A 19,770-nucleotide genomic window follows, 5' to 3' on the forward strand; every position below is an offset into this window, starting at 1 on the left:
CCTCCCTCCATGTGGGGATTGGAGGCATGTGCCACCAAGTCCCACAAAAATGCAATTGTCCAGCCATGAGGGTATAGTTCACCTGAGTGTTGATGGAGCTTGCAGTCACTTCTGTGTGTTCTTCTGCTAAAGACACTTAAGTAAGTCAGCTTTTCTAAATGGTCTTTCTTAAAACTTCAGAATTACAGCCTGGGGATTTAGATCAATGCTTCCACCGCCTGCCTCACAAGCACAAGGATCTAACTTCAATCCCCGGTATGAAAAAAAAAACAACTTCAGAATTATAAAACTACTAGAATTCTATTTAAGAGTATTTTTTCTCTTTTTTGCCTTTTATTTTTGGTTTTTTGAGACAAGGTTGCATTATATAGTCCAGGCTGGCCTAGAACTGGCTGCTTTCCTTGTGCCCTGGCCTCCCAAGTGCTGGGATTATGGGTGTGCACCACCACACCTGGCAATTTTTTTCTTTTTTTGCAGTGCTAGAGATTAAATCTAGGGCTTCACATATGCTGAGCAAGCACTCTCCCACTGAGGTGCCTTCCCAGGCCATATGTAATAATGTTTTACATTAATGCGTTAACTTAAAATATGCATTTGGAATAGCTGCTGCAGTGTAGCCCTGTGTGTGTGTGGTTTGTTAGCGAGTACAGTCTGATCACTGGCTCACTAAAGTTGGATCTTTTTCTATGCCCATGATGAGTTGGTGAAGCCTGAGGAAAACAAGACTACAAGATACTCAAACAAGACGGATGCCAGTGATTACAGCAGTTAATGATGTTGTGATTGTTGTTAAACTGTAAATTGGGTGGCAGTATCTCTCTTTGTTGAAGGCTTTCATAGCTGTATTGCTGAAGAATAATTTATAGAATTTCATTGCCATGCATACTTAATGGAAAATCTGAAATCTGAATTATAGATTTAGAAAGCACAATACAATTTTTGTATCTGGAAATCAGTTAGGCCCATTTTGTCACTAGGAACAGCCTTGCTTGAGTGAGTCCTTTTGGAAGTCTTATCAAGTGCTTCCTTCTTATTTAGTGCTTGCTTCTTAGAACTGAAATTAATTTTCAGCTCTGTTCCGGACCATTCTGTCCTGGCTGACCCACTCAAGCATGGTTTTGCTAATGTGCTCTGCACCACTGGTGAGGGCTCTTGGTTTCCTTGCCTGGGGATATAGTGTTTTTACAGCTCTGTGGCTGTTGCTATGGCTACACAAAAAGGAAAGCTGTACGAGTTTGCCCCACTAACCCTCTGGCTACCAATGCTTGTGTTCGTTGGCTGCACCTTAATGTGACTGATTTCTTGTTTAGTGTCCTCTTTGCTTATCTGATGTTTTATAAGTTTCCCACAACTCCGCTTGTAAATGGAATGCCTCAAGTTTTCTAAGTAAGCAATTTCTGCCAACCTATTACAGTTAATTCATTATAAAGTCTAATTTTTTGTAAAGACTAATGTTGATTTATTGGACTAAGTGAATTCTAAAGTTAACGCTCTAAATGTGTATCTTTGCAGTTATAACAACATACACCGTGGAAGAGTGTCTATCATTACTGCAAATTGCTTAGTTCAGACACTAGTAGAAAATTAAGAGAGAAATAATAAATGTACTGATTTCTCTCCTTGTAAGAGAAAGATTGAAACTATCAATATATTATAGAAAAACATCGATAGTTTCCCACTGTACCAGAAACAGACAAATGAAGCCTGGTAAACTAATAATACATCAGCACCATTTATTGGCCTGGGCCATTTTATATTCTAACAAATGCTTCCAATGCAGGACTTTAACCAAAGATTTGTCTATTTTAAAGCACAATGGGGATAGTGGGGGCTTCTAATTTCTGATATTTCTAACAGAAGTCCCTGGGGAACATATAAGAAAGTGTTTGGGAACTCCATCCAAATCTATTTTAAAGCATTATGTGTTATCACATTGTTATGACATAATTGTATCACATAATTGCTGGATCTGTTTTCTTGAGCTTATAATGTACTTGGAAAAGAAATCTATTGGGAAAAAAGTCCACACTAATTATTGGCGAAGGATTATGCTACCAAGGACTGTGTTTATGGAGGTAAATTGAAACTCCAAGAAAGCACTTCAGGTGTTTATATGCTTGTGACAAACTGGTAGGGGTTTTTGTTGCTGTTCTTTGTTTATTGTTTTGTTTTACAGTGCTGGGGATTGCACCCAGGACTTCCAGTAGGCTAGGACATTTTATAGGATAAAGAATACCATGCGAAATCCAAGAAGCAATGAGAAGATTCTGAATAATAATCAGAAATGCCACACTGGCAAAACACGTGAAGCCAGGCAGTCTCAGCTGTTGGCAAGGACTTGTGGTGTCAGGAATTTTTAAGGCAAATGCTTCTCTACTGGGCTACATCCTCAGCCCAAATTGATGTTCTAATTGTCATTTTATAGACAATATTAATGGTTTATGTATTTCAAAGCATTCATATGTCAAGGGAAAATAGCTCTAAATGTGTAACAATTTGAGATTATGTAAGCATGTGCTAAAAGTCACTTAAGTTTTAGGTGCTTATAATATTAATATGCAATTCTGGCTTTATTTTTCTTCCTTAAAATATTAGTGGTTTACAGTTATTTATTTATTTATTTACTTCTCTTGTATTCCAGGGTAGCCTTCAACTCAGTGATCCTCCTGCCTCAGCCTCCTGAGTGCTGGGACTACAGGTATATGTCACCACACCCAGCAGGTTTACATTTTGAAAAAGAAAAATTACCTGTGTGAAATTGTACCTCAGTCTACAGTCACTATGTATTTTTTAAAATCCCACTGTAGCTTGTCAACTAAATTTGTATTTTTATGATAAAAAACAAACAAACAAAAACCATTTGCCAAACACTAGCCCAGACACAAAGGCTAATGAGATAGAAAACATTCCAGGAGCTCAGCACCCACAGGGGATGGACACAGGTGAACAGTGACAGCTCAGAGGACTACTTTCTGGGGTGATTTATTAAAGGGTGCTGTGCGCATTCTCAGGGGTGGGGGCCCAGCAGACCCTGACCTGTGACAGGAGAGTCTGGGGAGAGCCCTAGAAGAGGAGTCTGAGGGAGTCAGTTACTCACAAACCCTCAGGGCTGGGTGTGTTGTGGGTACCAAGCCTTGTTACCATTTTCTCCCCTTTATAGGTACCCACTCACCCCCAAATTTTTGAGCTTTACCCATACTGCTCCCTCTACAGAGTTTGAACTTCTGACCTGCCTCATATTTCATAATGTGTGTCAACCTTCTACTTCCTGTTCCATTGTGACGATCACCTAGGTTGCTCTTGACCCTCAGTAATGGTGCACAAATGTCCCTGTTTTTCCCATCCTCCCTTTATGTCTGATACTTTCTCCTAGGAAAAACACTAGTGTCTTAGTTACTTTTCTTACTACTGAGACAAAATACTTGACACCCAAAGTTAAAGGAGGAAAGGTTTATTTCACAGTATAGGATTTCGGTTCATAGTTGGCTGGCTCCAAGGGAGAGTGGCTTGGCAAAGGGGCATCACAGGGGAGAAATAGTCCATGGCAAAGCAGGGCGGGCAGAAGGCAGCAAAGCAGCAAAGCAGCAGAGGACAGCAGCCCTTTTTCTGTCCATTATATTCTATCCAGGTTACCCACCCTTAGGGCAAGTAACACTCACACCCAGAACTATGCCAAACCAATCAGTGGACTGATTTAGCAATCACATACCCTTGATCCGAGCCTCACACACTCTAGATCTAGCCACCTCTGAAAATACCCATCTATGATCAATCACATGAGGCTTTCAGGGAACATCTAGACACAAACCATAACAACCAGCAAAGGGGTGTCTGGATCACGAGGTGTGTGCATGCTTATCACACTTGTACAACCAGACAGCTTTCCAGAATGCTAGGCTGGTGGGCCCTCCTCCTAACATGACCTCCATTCTCCAGAGGAAAGAGGGTGATGAATGCACACTAGCCTCTTAAAAGTGCTGCCATGGCTACATACATTTCATTGGCTAGAACTGGTCCCTGTGCAACATCCAACTGCAAAAGGAGTGGTATGAGGCTGGGCAGCTGCTACCTAGTTGCAGATCAATTTCTGTGGAAGGTGAGAAAGGATTTCAGTTGGCAAAGTGCATCTCTACCATGGGCTCACTGTCTGCTCCCTATGGATTTGCAGGAGTGAATGTCAATGTTAAAATTATCTTTTGCTATCTTGTCTATAAAGTTACACTAGAACTTGTCCTTATGTTGAAATTCTTAGGTTTCCTCCAAATTTTTATTATGCAAAATTTCAAGCATATAGTGAGGTTGAAAGAATACTACTGTGTAGGTCACTGTAGAGGCTTTGGACTTAACTGTACATAGGAAGTGACACACCTGACAGTCATGTGCAAGCATTATTACATTTTCCCTGAAATGATTTAACATGCATTTCCTAAAATAAGGACGCTCCAGGGCTAGTGATGTAGCTTGGGGTAGAACACTTGCCTGGCATGGACAGGGCCCTGGGTTCGATTCCCAGCACTTCAAACAACCCCTAAGCTCTATACAATCAAAGTATCTTTGGTAGAATGTTAATAATATTCCCAAATCATCTAATATCCAGTCCATGTTTACATTTCCCAAATTGCTATGTAAATAACTTTGGAAATCATACTTACTGACCAAAGCATGTAAGTAAATGAATGCACAGAGTGGATTTCTCTTTTCCCCTCTGGCCTTGAATCTACCCTCTCCATCCTCTGACTTTTGGCCCAGGATGATGCAGTTTGCAGATAGGACAGTAGGTGGCAGGACAAGCCCGCCCCACTGTTCATAGGTACATTTCTCTAGCTGAAGAGTGGACGGTCAGGGTCCTCTCTAGTTCTGTCTCACAAGCATCTGTGGTTGCAGGGTGCACTCAGAACCCCATGACGTCCCCAGTTTCCTTATGTGAAGCTATAAAAACTTCAAGGCAAAATTCAGTCTTATTTCATGAAACAGTAAGCTCAAGCCACAGAGAACTTGAGATGATTTTTCAAAGCTATTCTGTAAAAATCAAATAAGCAAAAAGCTGTACTTGCTTGAGCTCACTTAAAGGAAACAATTGCAATCATTGCTTAATTATTCTTTTCTTCAAAGATGGATTTGTACCTCTAAATGTCAGTAGACAGCTGTAATTCAACTGTTATGGAGTTTTGGGGGGGTTTTTTAAGAAGCAAAATAATATGTGGACGTGGTAAGAGAAAGAAAAAAATTCATACAAATAAAAAGAATTTTAAGAAAAATAAACCACTTCAAATATTTTACCAACACCGAGGATCTTTTAGGGGGAGAAGGGCAGGTGTGGGGGTTGAGCCCAGGGCCTTGTGCATGCTAGACAAGTGCTCTACCACTAAAGGACAATATACAATAATGTGATAACAGACTAGAAATAAAATAATTTTCAGGACAAGTAGAGTATTTGTACTTCGTTTAGAAACCTGTGATTAGGTTGCTTTAGTGCAAGAAGTGACAAGAATATTAAAATGGATGTTGAATTGTTAAGAGAAAAAAACAGCTGAATTCTTCTAGTTTGGCTGGGTAGTTAGGTGGAAGTAAAATAAAATTATAAGCATAAGAAGAATAGAAAAGACCCAAGAGATTGCAGGATTGTAGCCCCCCCCCTCCCTTAAATAATGTGAAAGCCTAAAACAAATTAGCTAAAAGCCAGTCAGTTGGGGACTGAAGAAATAGCTCAGTGGCAAAGCACATGCTGATATGTGTGAGGCCCTAAATTCAATCTGCTGTAACCCCACAAAAGTTGGTCTTTAAAACAGGAGTCCCCTCTGCCCTGGATTTTCATCTTAACCCCCCCCCCCAATACACACACACACACACACACACACACACACACACACACACAGGAGCACATTGTTAGAGACTTCCAGGAAGGCTCAAAGAATCCCTGTTGGTTTGGAAACCTCTGAGTTGGCTCCAGGCTTCATGCTGGACATGGACTGAATCCTAAGGTGTAGCAGAGGCTCTGTCCCCTGGCCCTGCTCATTGGCCAGGCTGGGCACTTGGATGCTTCCCCAATCCCGTGGCTCCCAGAGCCCACACTAAGGCTTTCAACATGAAGGTTCTGTCTGCAGCTATCAAAGCTAGAGAAGTCCTTAGAAAAGCAAGAGGAGCCGCTTTCAGACTGAGAAAGTGCACATGAACAGTGATTTTTTTGGTGCACAGGGTCTAATGAGTCCACTTGGCTCAAGACGAGAATGGCATTCTGGTTACACAGCACCTCCATTCACGCAGTTGGGGTTTGTTGCTGTGTTTAGCTCAGGAATATATGCGATTATGGGCATAGCTCACATATAATTCTTTGGATTTGATAGAATGAGGCAATGGTTTATGCCTTCTAACTAATATGTATGCCAGTCTGTGTTCTCTCTCTATGAAAAACAATAATTTCTCTGAAAAAAAAGAGAAATTGTTTCCCCTTTACTATTTTCTTCCCTCTACTTCCTACAGACAATCACTTTTTAACATCTGGTTTTATATCCAGTTATACCATAACTTTTACTTTTTGATTCTCTCTTGACTTCTAGTGGTGAGAGATTAGAATTTAGTTCACCTACACTGAATCCACTTTTCCTCTCTTCTCCTGTTTTAGTTGATAACCGTATTGTCTCAAATTATTTTGAATGGGTATTTTCATAACCCTAAATAATATGCTTTAGCTGCTCTTTCTTCTTTTGAAAGAGAGTCTTGCTAGGTTGTTCAGGGTAGCCTTGGAATCTTGGGCTCAAGTGATTCTTCTGCCACAGCCTCCTGAGTGGCTGGGACTACGGGTACAGCTACTCATCTCTCTCTGCAAGAAAGAAGAAATGTATCTTTGCCATAACAGTTCTCCAGGTTTGGTGCTTCTTTGTTTTGTTTCAGTTTTTCTTCTCTCTTTTTCCTCCCCTCCCTCCCTCCCTTCCTTCTTTCCTTCCTTCAAGTGCTGCACATGGAACCTAGGGCCTTGCACATTCTTGGCCACAAGCTACATCCTTAGCCTTTTTTCAAGTTTCTCACTTAATTTGTATACTGTCTAAAATCCACTGCAGGTCCATGTGTCCCTGCGGCCCACATACTGATTTATAATTTGTACAGTTCTCATCCTGGCTTGGTTCCTTCACAGTTCACATCTCACATCTCTTTCTTCTCTTTTTTGAACTGGATAAAGTTTTTCAAGGAACTTTATAAAACAGGGTATGTAGTAAGTACACTTCTTGAGTCCTGCCAGTTCATAAATGTCTTTATTTGCTTTCAGTTTGATAGCTGATTTGATGACAAAGAATTCTAAGTCCCAAATAATTTTCTGCAGCATTTGGAAAATGTTGCCTTCTAGCTTTCTGTTTCAGCCACTTTCTTAGCTTCCCTTTCCTCCTGTGCAGACTCCAGTCTGAACCCTCCCCAGGCGGAGAGTCCTGCTCCTCTGGAATCCCCTCTGTACACCTCCCTCCCTGTACACATTCACGTGATCCTTCTGCCATACAGAGATTTGTTTAAACTTCTCAAATGCTGATACCCAGCCCATCTCTTGTCTTTGTGACTATGGATTTATACTCTTTAGAACTCTACCACTTCAACAGGATCTTGGGAAAGAAGAACGATATGAATCTATATGCTCATATGGCCTTCTTGAATTAGAATCTGGTTTATATAAATTTAATGTTTTTTCTGCCTTTTTGTTTATGTTTTTATAAATACCAGGGCTGTGTTTCATTCTCTTTAGCCAAATAAACAGAAACTACTACTACCATGTTTATTAGTAGTTTTATAAATCTGAGTAGGTCCTTTGGATGTGGAAGGATGACTGATGTATGCTAGTGCAAACAGGGCAACCGAAGACTGTGCACCTAGGACAAGTTAGGGGATGCAACCATGACTGCTTCTCAGAACACACACTTACTGACTCACACTCTTTCTGGGACCATACACAGTATAGAAAAATCACTTCCTCATTCCCAGTAAGTTTGAATTTCCAAGAGCAAACTAGACACAAACATTTATACCACCAACTAGAGAGCAATCCTAGGGAAGGATAAATAATGCTACTTATCCAAGTCATCATGATTCACCCGCCCCTCTTAATGTCATGTCTAATAATTTGTCTGTTTGAATAAAAGACAGTCTTAATAAGATCAACATGACTATAAAAGAATGGCGATGTTGAATTATCTTATAAAAGATAAAACATTTATGTGTCTTATTTTTCTTGCAAGGATTGAGTATTGATTACTATTTTCATGTTATTTAGGCACAGAATCTTATTTGAGACCATTGGCAGTTGGCCTTCACATAACTGCTACAAATAATATAAGATGTACAAATGTTTGGTCATTTTGGATGCCCTTATTTTTTCATTCATGTCTCTAACTTTTGTAGGTATTGTACCTACTTTATGCTTTGCATTTTGATAGTCACTGAAGATTGTGTGTGTGGTACCAGGGATTGAACTCAGGACCTTGCACTTGCCCGGCAGGCATGGCGCCACTGAGCTACATCTCCAGCCCATCACTGGAGATATTAAACTGAACAAGACCCTCTCCTCAATAATTTATTTTGATGTCTTTTATTTTAGCAGTGGTCCACAGATGAATTAGAAGAGGCTTGCTAGTTTTCTGTACAAATATCTTAATATCATGTTTCATCTTGATAGTAATCTTTTAAAAATAATATACACATATTATGGGGGGTTGGAATCACCACACCTTAACTGAGTTCTGCCCAGAACTCACTTCTGACTTCTAAGTTTAACAATTACTGGACCAGATTGTGTGCGTGTGTGTGTGTGTGTGTTTGTGTGTGTGTGTGGTACTGGGTATTGAATCTAGAATCTTCACACTGAGCTATACCCCCAGCCCTTTTTTGTTTTTGTTTTTGTTTTGTGATGAGATCTTGCTATGTTGCTAAGTTGTCCAGGCTGGGCTAGAACTTGCCATCCTCCCACCTCAGCTTCCCAGAGTGCTGGGATTAGAAGTGTGAACCACCATGCCCAGATGGCCACATTTTCTTTAGTATTTTGATCCCTTCAGCTCTGAACTGTACTTGGAGTAAATGAGAGACGAGCTAAGAAGTTAATATGTAAATAATGTGGTTCTGCCCAATTATACCTGGGCTCACTGTTAGGGTGAAAGCCTAGATCTGGTGCCTGTAGAGGAAAGAGGGTGAGAGACAGAGTCATCACGTGGCCTCTGAATATGGACACGCTGGACTCCCAGGTGACCCTGCTCTGTGGTGGTCAGTACCCAGAACACCACAGTGGCAGGAAGAGAGGCCCTGGATCAGATGTCCTCAAGGCCTGGCTCTGCCACCTCTGAGATGCATCTCCTTAGGAAATTGGTGAAATTTCTCTGGGCCCTTAGCTATTTCAGTAATAGGAGAATAATAGTCATACTACTCACTCAGGATGGTACTGGGAGGCTAAGTGAGTTAAGTCATTTAAACACTTTGGTCTGGAACATAATACTTGCTGGAAAAAGCTATTATTATAATTACTCTGGAAGTGGAATTTAGTTTCAGTAAAATCAACCATCATCTGACATCAATATTCCTAAATTGGATTGGGCTCTTTAGTGTTGTTGGCATTTGTTTTTATATTTGTAAAAGAACAGGCATTTGTACTCACATTTGTGAGAGTAACCTTATAATGAAAAGGATTCTAGTGAACATTTTAGGGAAAGACCTGCTTCAGGTTTTTCTTTACCATCTCTATTTCTATCTCTGTCTGGATCATTTCCATCTCTAGCTCTATATCTAAAACATATTTTTGTCAGGGATTTAGCTCAGTGGCAGCACACCTGCCTCACAAGCTCAGTTCCTGAGTTTGATCACCGGTACCAAAAAAAAAAAAAAATTAAAGAGTCTACAACATATTTTTTTTTGTAAGAGAAGAGAACTCTCTCCTTTTCAAAAATGTTTAGCTGTTGATCCTAGTGGCATGCTCCTATAATCCGAACACTCTGGGAGGATAAGGCAGGAAGACTACAAGTTTGAGCCCAGCCTGGGCAATTTTGCAAGAGCCTATCTTAAAGTAAAAAATAAAAAGGGCTGGGAATGTAGCTCATTGTGAACGCTCTGGATTCAATCCTCAGTTGTTGTTTTTTTAAAGGTGTTTAGCAAAGAATTAACCTTTGTAAGCTCCTTTTTCTGGAGAGTAGGCTGGGCACTTGCTTAGGGGGAACGTGAAGTAAGGAGCTGGTTCTGGTCATGGCCAGCAGCTGATGCTCTGAACGCCTCTGATCCTCCCAGTATGGACACAGTGAGAGCAACAGAAGCAGAGCAGATGGGGCACTTTGTATTGACAGTGCCCCTTTAGGCCTGGGTGGACCCCAGAGATTCCTAGACCTATCTATCTAGGAAATGGATCTGGGAAGGAAAGTAACAGTCTCACTCCAAGAAGAGTGGAGTATTTATGGAAATAGAGTGACGCTGGATATATAAATGTTGCTTCTACTCTATCTTTCATTGGTTACCTTTCTTGCTTGGGAAGCTGTTTGGGGAAGAGGAGGTAAAACTGTCCAGGAGACTTACCCAGGCTACCAGGTGGGCAGGGTATAGCTTTTTCTGGTCCTGGTGTGCAGGAGGTAATACAGGTAGCCCTGTCCCAATGCAGCAGGGGGACTCTGATTTCTGTTGGTCAGACTCTGCTGGCCTTCACCATCTCATCCATCAGTGGAGAAGTAGCCATACTTGGCACCCAAAGAGGGTTTGGGTGAGATGGCAGAGCACTTACTTCTTCAGGAATGCAAGCACTGTGTTGTCGGAGTGGGATGAGAATTTGGGCCAAGTAATGAGGATGTGAGGATGTCTGATTTGTCCTGGGAGAGGCTCCTCCACAGCCCTGACAGTTGCTGGTTAGGGAAGACAGCTGACATCAATTTCCTTGACAACTGGGCCTGGCTGAGGCTGGAAAGTTGGGCATGTCCCTGCTCTTCCCCAGGTGTCCCTGTCGCTCGGATGCACTCATCTGTCTCTGTTGCAGAATTCTGCTCTGTTCCAGGAAAGCTGAATTTGGAGTCACCCTTTTATTTTGGCCATTTGTGTGATGTCTTGGGGACTTCAGGTCTTAACATGCAGTGAGTGGTAATTTTTAAAGCCAATTTTTACATCAGCAGCCCTCATATGACCTTACAAAGGTACTCTATACGAAGAAAGAAAACCAAGTAAGTGAGCATATATCTCTCCCTTACCCCAACTGACCAAATGGACCAAGCCCAGTTCTGGCCAATTGCCAGAAACCATAAATCTATGGTTCAAAGCCTTTCGACAAGAATTTCATCCCTGTCTTTCCCACCTGTGGTGGGGTTGAGGTAGGAGATTAGGTCTGATAGCTAACTGGGCAGAATGTGTCAAAGGTCACAGATCCCAAGGCTGCAAGAGATGTTTTCTAAAAAGAGAGGACAAACACAGAACCCAGAACTCAAAATGATGTTGGGCTTATGGCTGAACACTGTAGACTGATCAGAAAAATGCTGTTTGCAAACCTTTTTTTTTTTTTTTTTTTTTGGTACCAGGGATCAAACTCGGGACCTTGTGCTTCCAAGACACGGGTGGTGCCACTGAGCTAAATCCCTGGACCTCAATCCTTCTTTTGAATATGGAGCTGTTCACAGGACCAATCAGAAGATGCTTCTTTCAGTCCTTCATTTGCATATGATATGGGTACAACCAATCAAAAGACACCTTTCTTGATCCTTCATCTACATCCAGCAGGAGGCCAAGAGATTCTTTCAACAGGGTAGTTTAAATCTGTTAGGACATCAAGTGAGTTTTTTGTAGGACAGATGTCCTGATGCCTTATTTGCAGGAGGGGGAAGCCAATTCAGGAAATTTGGATACAAAAGGCCCCTTTCCTTTATCCTCAGACCCCTGCAAGTCTTTTCCCTAGCCCACTCTCACACTACGGAGCATACTTCTTTTCCACCTTCATAAATGTACAAGCCTTTTCTGTATGTCTTGTCCAATTCTTTGCTCTGGACACCAAGGGCCTGGAAAGAATCCAGGAACTTGGTGAGGTGCCATGTGTGCTTGCAAGGGATGCTATAGGGGACAGAGACACACAGGACTCTGTTCACCCTTTCACCCTTCCAGAGCCTGGGAGAAGGCTCACAAAGGCTGGCCCCACACCCTGAACAACCTGCAATCCAAGCCAGATCAGGGCCCAGGTCACACCACTGGCCCTCAGGGGAAGCCAGCAAGCCAGCTCATTCAAATGATAAGTAATGTTTCCTAAAAGAAACTGACCCCCGGCATGAGATTCTTTCCCAATCTAGGTCATCTGCAATGTGGTTTCGTGCAAGTCATGGGGACTCTGAGTTCAATACATGACCTCCCAGATGACCTTTTGGATGACCTTTTGAATAACACAAAAGTTTTCAGGACAGAAACTCATAGCTTTAAAAATGAATCTTGGCAGAGCATTCTCTGTTGACATTACTTTTTCTTGGTCTGAGTCCATAAGATATGCAACTTGAAATATTCCATATCCGGTCCCAAATCAGGCAGAGAGTGACTGAGATCTCAGGCCATCAGCTCCACACTAAGCAGAACACCAGATGGATGTGATCCTTTTGGAGATCTATAAGGTAGATCTCATCTTTGGTGCTTTTGATGTTTTGTCCTTTTTCTGTTTTACAGAGGGATACTATAGACACTTTAAGAGTTTGCCAAGTGCAAAGCATGTAAAATGTTATACCAAAGTAATTGGAGATGGAGGAGTATCTCAATGGTAAAGCCCTGGGTTCAATTCCCAGCACCAGAAAAACAAAAAACCAAAACTACAGGGCCAGGGATTTAGCTCACCGGCACCACGCCTGCCTTGCAAGTGCAAGGTACTGAGTTCAATACCCAGTACCAAAAAAACACTACAGAACAGATCAGTAACAAGTAAACAGATAAAGAGACTGAAGCAGTAATGAAAATTCTCTCTTCAAAGAAAAGGTCAAGACCTGATGGCTTCACCACTGAATTCTATCAAACATTTAAAGGGGTAGTGATATAGGGTGAATAAATGTAACTCCAAGACTGCTGAATGTCAGATACACTGAGTTCGTGTTCCCCCAAGTGGAAGAATGAATTCTAAGGAACAACAGAGGTTAAGAGTAGGAAAAATTTATTGAGAGAGATAGCTCCTGAGAGACAGGAAGGGACCTGAAAATAGGTTGCCATGGACCTCAGTTCATAGAGGAAGTTTTATAGAGCAAAATCACGAGGTGGGTACAACATGGGTCAAAACTATGATCAACCAATTAGATTACAAGTATAGCTGCTTAGGTAATATTGATCCAATGGGGAAGCAGGTCCCATAGCAAGTTTCATGCAAAGAGCAAGGGATGGATCAGGAAGTCCTGGTCACCCACCTGGGTGACTGATGTCTATCTAGACTTTATTGCACCAGGTGATACCAATCCTAGTATATTGCCTATCCCTCGGGGAGACATGTAAGCCTAGTCATTCTGTCTTTATCTTGAAGCCTGGCCTTCAACGGATGTGCCTCCAGCCACAGTTGTAATGAATTCTCATCTTCTGCACTGACTCCCTTGAGGGCCGAGCCATGTCTGACTGCCTATAGTATTTCTATCTAATTTAGCTATCTATAATATTCCCCCTCTAAAGAATACCCCTAACCACCATGAGTAGGGGCAGGGGTGATGACTCTTCTGGCCACCTCTGGCTGAAGGGGGTCATAGTTGTGACCAGCAGTCAGAGATACTCTTCAGAGGGTCTATCTAAAGGCCCTGGATAGATGCCACGCACTCTCAGCTTGGGTAGGTCTATAGCTTTAAGTCTGTTCACAGTCATATCTTTCAGCCTCAATTTCCTACTTTTCTGGTACACAGGTGGCAAGGTTTAAGGAGGAACATATCTTTATTTGAATGGCTAATCCTTCTAGAAGTACAGCCTGATATTGAAGAAGTCAGTTGTCTGATAGCCATAGGCTCCCTCTGGATGAAAGAAGTCCTGCCACATCGTGAGGTGTATATACAGTGAGATCTGTGCCTAAAGTCAGCTTGGATACCTTTAGTACCAAGAGAGCTATACAGCCACAGCCTTAAGGCACACAAGCCATCCCTTTGCTACAACATCTAATTCATGACTCTGGTACCCTACAGACTGTTGAGCAGGTCCTCGGTCCTGTCTGTGTAAGTATTCCCAAAGGCATTCCCCACCCTTCATCAGTATATAGATTGAAATGGTGTCCTGTTCATAGGCTCAGTGCTGGGGCATTTAGAAGGGCTTGTGTAAGCTTTTGGAATGCTGTCTGGGAATCAGATTCCCAGTCTAACATATGAGTAACTGCCTTTTGGGCTTCCTTTATAAGCTGATAGAGGAGCTGTGCAATATCATATCCTCCTATCCAAAGACGACAAAAGCTTGTAATTCCTAGGAATGCCTTTAGCTGTTTTAGGGTCATCAGCTTTGGGGAAGGAAAGTATTGGTTTAATTTTCTCTTCCTCAGCCTCCAGGTTCCCTTGGATATGAAAAGACCCAAGTATTTTACTCAAGGCTGTAAAGTTGTGCCTTAGACCTAGAGACCTCATAACCCCTATCTGCTAGAAAATTCAGCAAAGAACAGGTGCCCCAGCTAGAGAGCTCTTCGGAAGTGGCACATGACAGTATATCATCCACATATTGCAAGACCATGACTTTGAAAAATTCAAAACATGCCAAGTCATGGAAAAGCATTTTCCCAAAAAGGTAAAAACTGTCTCTGAATCCTTGAGGAAGCACAATCCGAGTCCACTGAGAGGCCTGATTATGAAGATTTTCAAAGGCAAGAACTGAGAATCTGTATGTAAAGGACTACAAAAGAAGGCGTCTTTTGAATATAATACTGAAAACCAACCGGCATCTTCCGGAATCTGAGAAAGGAGAGTTGGCTGGCTGATGTGAGTCCTTGCTTTAGTAGAAATGGAAATTAAAACTGAAGCACATTTCACCACCTGCTGTGCAAGTGCAAGGACCCAAGTTCCAATTCCCGGTACCAAAAAAAACCAAAAACTGAAGCACAAATTTACAGGGAAAAGGCTTTAATTGGCAAGTTAGAAGGAATATAGGAAGGGACTCCATTTTAGGCAGATGGAGGCAGCAGGCTGATACAGAGGTCCAGACAGGCCCATTTGCTGAGGAGACCAGCTTTAGGGATTACTTGGCAGCCTGGTGTCCGGTTGATCATTATCTGAGTCCTGGTGTCATTACTCTGGAATCTTTATGACTGAGGGATAGTTTCATTTCCAGGAAAGTATCCTTTCTGTCTGTGGTGGTCTCAGACATGGGAGACCCCACCTTGCCTGGAACCCAAGTGATCATAGGTTTAGGACAGGAGGCTTCTGGGTGGAGCCCAATGTCCCTATTAACCTCTTATCTTGGTGTCCTCAGTCTTGAAGGGGGTGATGTGCTGTAAACCCAGGACTAATTAACCTTGTCTGGCCAGCTCCTAGACGGTTACTCCCTCAACAATCAGCAAACTTCTATACAGAGCTGAGAAGAGACTTGACATGAGATTTACATAACAAGGGATATAAAATGAAAGTCAAACTTTGTTCTGTTTTTATTTGCCTATTGGGACATTTGTGGGCCCAAGTGAAGACTCATGGTTCATAGCAGAAATGGCTTTTAAGTATCTGGCTGTTGTAGAAGAAACCCAAATCATGCTTTTAATGAGTAACAGGAAAGGGCTCAGAATTCTGCCTGCCCCCCGACCCTATGGTGGTCTCCGACTATATCATGACTGCAATAGAAGAACTGATATCAGTCTTTCAAAAACGCCTCAGAAGGAATACTCCCAGACTCATTCTGTGATGCCAGCATTACTCTGATACCCAAAGCCAGATGAAGACACCATAAGAGAGGAAAAAAACAGACCAATATTCCAGATAACCAGCAGCTAAAATACTCAAAAATAAACTAGAAAAATATGTCCAACAACATATTAAAAGGATCATTCAAAAAGAAAAGAGGATAGAAAAAACTAGAAACAAAGTTTTTATAAATAAGGAGAAGAAGCAGGGTTGAAGGGAGGGAAGGGAAATGTGGAAAAAAGAAGAATCAAGATATATTATGTACAGGTACAAATTCCCTATGATGAATGTGATTATCATGCATATCAAAAGTTTACCAATAACATTAATTTTTTAAAATTTTATTTTGTTGGTATACTTTAAGTACATAATATAATGACATTCATCATCGTAAATTTGCACCTTTACCTAATCTCTCTTGGTTCTTATTTTTCCCCCTTCCCCTACCCTCCCTTCAAACCCTCCATCCCTCCCTATTTACAAAGACTTTGTTTCCATTTTTTCTTTTTCTCACATTAATTCCATTCTCTTCTTTCCTTTCCCCTACCCCTCCCACTTCCCCTTCCCCTTTGCCCCTTCCTATTTCACATTATCTATTATGCATTTTAGTCCTTATTTACACTATTCAGTTTCTCACACTAGAGAAACTATTCAGTATTTACACATGTGTGTCCTGTTCATTTCACTTGAGAGTACCGCCTCAATGTGGATCCATTTAGCTATAAATATCTCTAATTTCTCATTTTTTATGGCTGAGTAGTATTCCATTTTATTTTTAAAAAATGCATTTTCTTGATCCAGTCGCCAGTTGATGGGCATTTGGGCTGCTTCCAAGTTTTAGCTTTTACAAATTGTGCTGCTATGAACAGGGGTACACATATGTCACTGTGGTATGATTCTTTTAATTCTTTGGGGAAGATCCCCAGCAGGGGAATAGTGGGGTCAAGTGGAACTTCCAGTTCTAGTTCTTTGATGTATCTCTATACTGATTTACACAGTGGTTGGACCAGTCTACACTCCCACCAGCAGTGGACCAGGGTTCCTCTTTCCCCACAGCCCCACCAGCATTTGGTGTTGGTTGATTTCATGATAGCAGCCATTCCATCTGGAGTGAGGTAGAATCGCAGCATTGTTTTCATTAGCAACTCTCAAATGACCAGTGATGTTGAACATTTTTTCATGTATTTATTTGCTATTTCTACCTCTGTCTCTGAGAAATGTCTGTTCATTTCAGATGCCCCTTTTTGGATTGGGTCTTTAAATTTGGGAGGTTTGATATTTTTTAAGTTCTTTTTATATTCTAGATAGTAGACCTTTGTCTGAGGAACAGCAGGTGAAGATTATTTCCCACATTATGGGTTGTCTCTTCACACTGCTGGTGGTTTCTCTTGCTGTGCAGAAGCTTTTTAATAAGAAGAGATCCCACTTGTTGATTGTTTATGCTAGTTTATGGGCAACTGAGATTTAGTTCATAAAATCTTTTCATACACCAATGTCTTTAAGAGTTCAACATAACCTCTGTTCCAGGCAATTCAACATTTCTATTTCAATATTTAGATCCTTAATTCATTTTGATTTTAGTTTAGTGCATGGTGAGAGATATAGGTCTAGTTTTAATCTTTGGCAAGTTGAAACCCAATTTTTTCACCACCATTTATTAAAGAGGTTATCTTTCCTCCAGTGAGGATGTTTGGCTCCTTTATCGAAGATTAGATGACTGAATGTGTCTGGAGTTGTTTCTGGATCTTCTAATCTGTTCCACTGGTCCTCAGGTTTGTTTCTTTGCCAGTACCATGCTGTTTTTATCACAGTAGCTTTGCGGTATAGTTTCAAGTTGGGAGTTGTGATATCCCCTGCCATGTCCCTTACCTAGAATTGCTTTTGCTATTCTGGGTCTCTTCTTGTTCCAAATGAATTTTTGAATTGTTTTCTCAAGGTCCATGAAGTATGCTGCTGGGATTTCGATTGGGATTGTATTGAATCTATATAGCAGTTTTGGAAGTATGGCCAGTTTCACTATATTGATCCTTCCTACCCAGGAGCAAGGGATGTCTTTCCATTTTCTGATATCATCTGCAATCTCTCTTTTCAAAGTGCTATAGTTTTCAGAGAAGAGGTCTTTGATTTCTTTCCTTAGGTTGATTCCTAGGTATTTCAGTTTTTTGGATGCTATCGTGAAAGGAATTGTTTGCCCTATTTCTCTCTCAGTGAGTATTGTTTGTGTAGAGGAAAACTATTGATTTTTGTGTGTTGACCTTGTATCCAGCTACTCGACTGAATTTGGTTATTAAGTCTAGAAGACTTGGTGGAGTTCTTGGGGTTTTCTATATAGAGTATCATGTCATCTGCAAATAATGACAATTTGACTTCTTCATTTCCTATCTTTATTCCTTTTATTTCTTTCTCTTGTCTAATTGCTGTGGCTAATGTTTCCAAAACTATATTGAACAAGGGTGATGATAGTAGGCATTCTTGTCTTGTTCCTGATTTTAGTGTGAAGGATTTCAGTTTTTGACCATTTAGTATGATATTGGCTGTTGGTTTTTCATAGATGGCTTTTATCAGATTGAGGTAGAGACCATCTATTCCAATTTTTTGTAGGATTTTTTTCATAAATGCATGTTGGATTTTGTCAAATGCTTTTTCTGCATCTGTGGAGATAATCATATGGTTTTTGTCCTTGGCTCTATTGATATAGTGTATTACATTGATTGATTTGCATATGTTGAACCATCCCTGCATCCCTGGGATAAATCTCACTTGGTCAGGGTGTATGATGTTCTTCCCTTTTTTTTTTTTTTTTTTTTTGTACCGGGGATCAAACTTGGGTCCTTATGCTTGCGAAGCAGGCGGCAGAACCACTGAGCTAAATCCCCAGCCCTGTATGATCTTCTTGATGATTTTCTGCATTCTATTTGTCACTATCTTATTAAGAATTTTTGCATCTATGTTCATTAGTGAGATTGGCCTATAGTTCTCTTTTTTGGTTGGGTCTTTCTCTGCTTTGGGGATCAAGGTGATGCTGCTTCCAGGAATGAATTTGGGAGTATTGCTTCCCTTTCAATTTCATTGAACAGTTTAAACAGTAATAACAGTAGTTCCTCTCTAAATGTCTTGTAGAATTCAGCAGTGAAGCCATCAGGACCCGGGCTTTTCTTAGTTGATAAGTTTTTAATTACATTTTCAATTTCATTGGTTGATATTGGGTTGTTTAGAATTTTTAGGTCTTCTTCATTCAACTTTGGTAATTCATACATATCTAGGAATCTGTCAATTTCTTCCATGTTTTCCATCTTATTGGCATATAGGTACTGGAATTAGGTATTGATGATCCTCTGGATTTCTGCTAGATCTGTTGTAATTTCACCTTTTTTATTCCTAATTGCATGGATTTGGGCCTTTTCTTTCCTTTTTATGGATAAGGTTGGCTAAGGGTTTGTCGATTTTGTTTATTCTTTCAAAGTACCAACTCTTGGTTTCCTTGATTTTTTTGTATAATTCTCTTAGTCTCCATTGCATTGATTTCTGGTCTGATCTTTATAATTTCCTCCCTTGTATGAGCTTTGAGGTTGTCCTGCTCTTCTTTTTCTAGAAGCTTGAGGTTCAGCATCAGGTTGTTTCATTGGGCTCACTCTGTTTTCCTAATATGAGTATTCACTGCTATGAATTTCCCTCATAAGACTGCTTCCATTATGTCCCATAGATTCTGATATGTTGTATAGTCACTGTCATTTAATTGAAGGAACTGTCTGATTTCTTCTTTAATTTCCTCTGTGACCCATTGGTTATTCAGAAGTGCGTTGTTCAGGGCTGGGGATTTAGCTCAGTGGTTCCACTGCCTGCCTTGCAAGCTCAAGGATCCGAGTTCGATCCCCAGTACCAAAAACAAAACAAAACAATTCAAAACTCAGTGGACCTTATATGTGTGGTTCTATTTCTAGATTCTCTGTTTTATTCAAATGATCTATAT

At 40.9% G+C, this 19,770-nt stretch overlaps 1 protein-coding gene across 1 annotated transcript in view; it reads right to left on the reverse strand.

Moving 5' to 3' along the window:
• Positions 1–14,851, reverse strand: part of S100z (S100 calcium binding protein Z) — a 17,199-nt gene extending 2,348 nt beyond the window's left edge. Inside the window, exon 1 of the mRNA XM_087201168.1 lies at positions 14,846–14,851. Coding sequence (XP_087057294.1) covers positions 14,846–14,851 — 6 coding nt within the window. The remainder of the gene's footprint in view (positions 1–14,845) is intronic.
• Positions 14,852–19,770: the final 4,919 nt, after the last annotated feature.

This window comes from Heterocephalus glaber, unplaced genomic scaffold, assembly GCF_053883595.1.
Source record: "Heterocephalus glaber isolate CG9 unplaced genomic scaffold, H.glaber_assembly_v1.0 deba00001757, whole genome shotgun sequence".
In the NCBI taxonomy this organism is placed as follows: Eukaryota; Metazoa; Chordata; class Mammalia; order Rodentia; family Bathyergidae; genus Heterocephalus; species Heterocephalus glaber.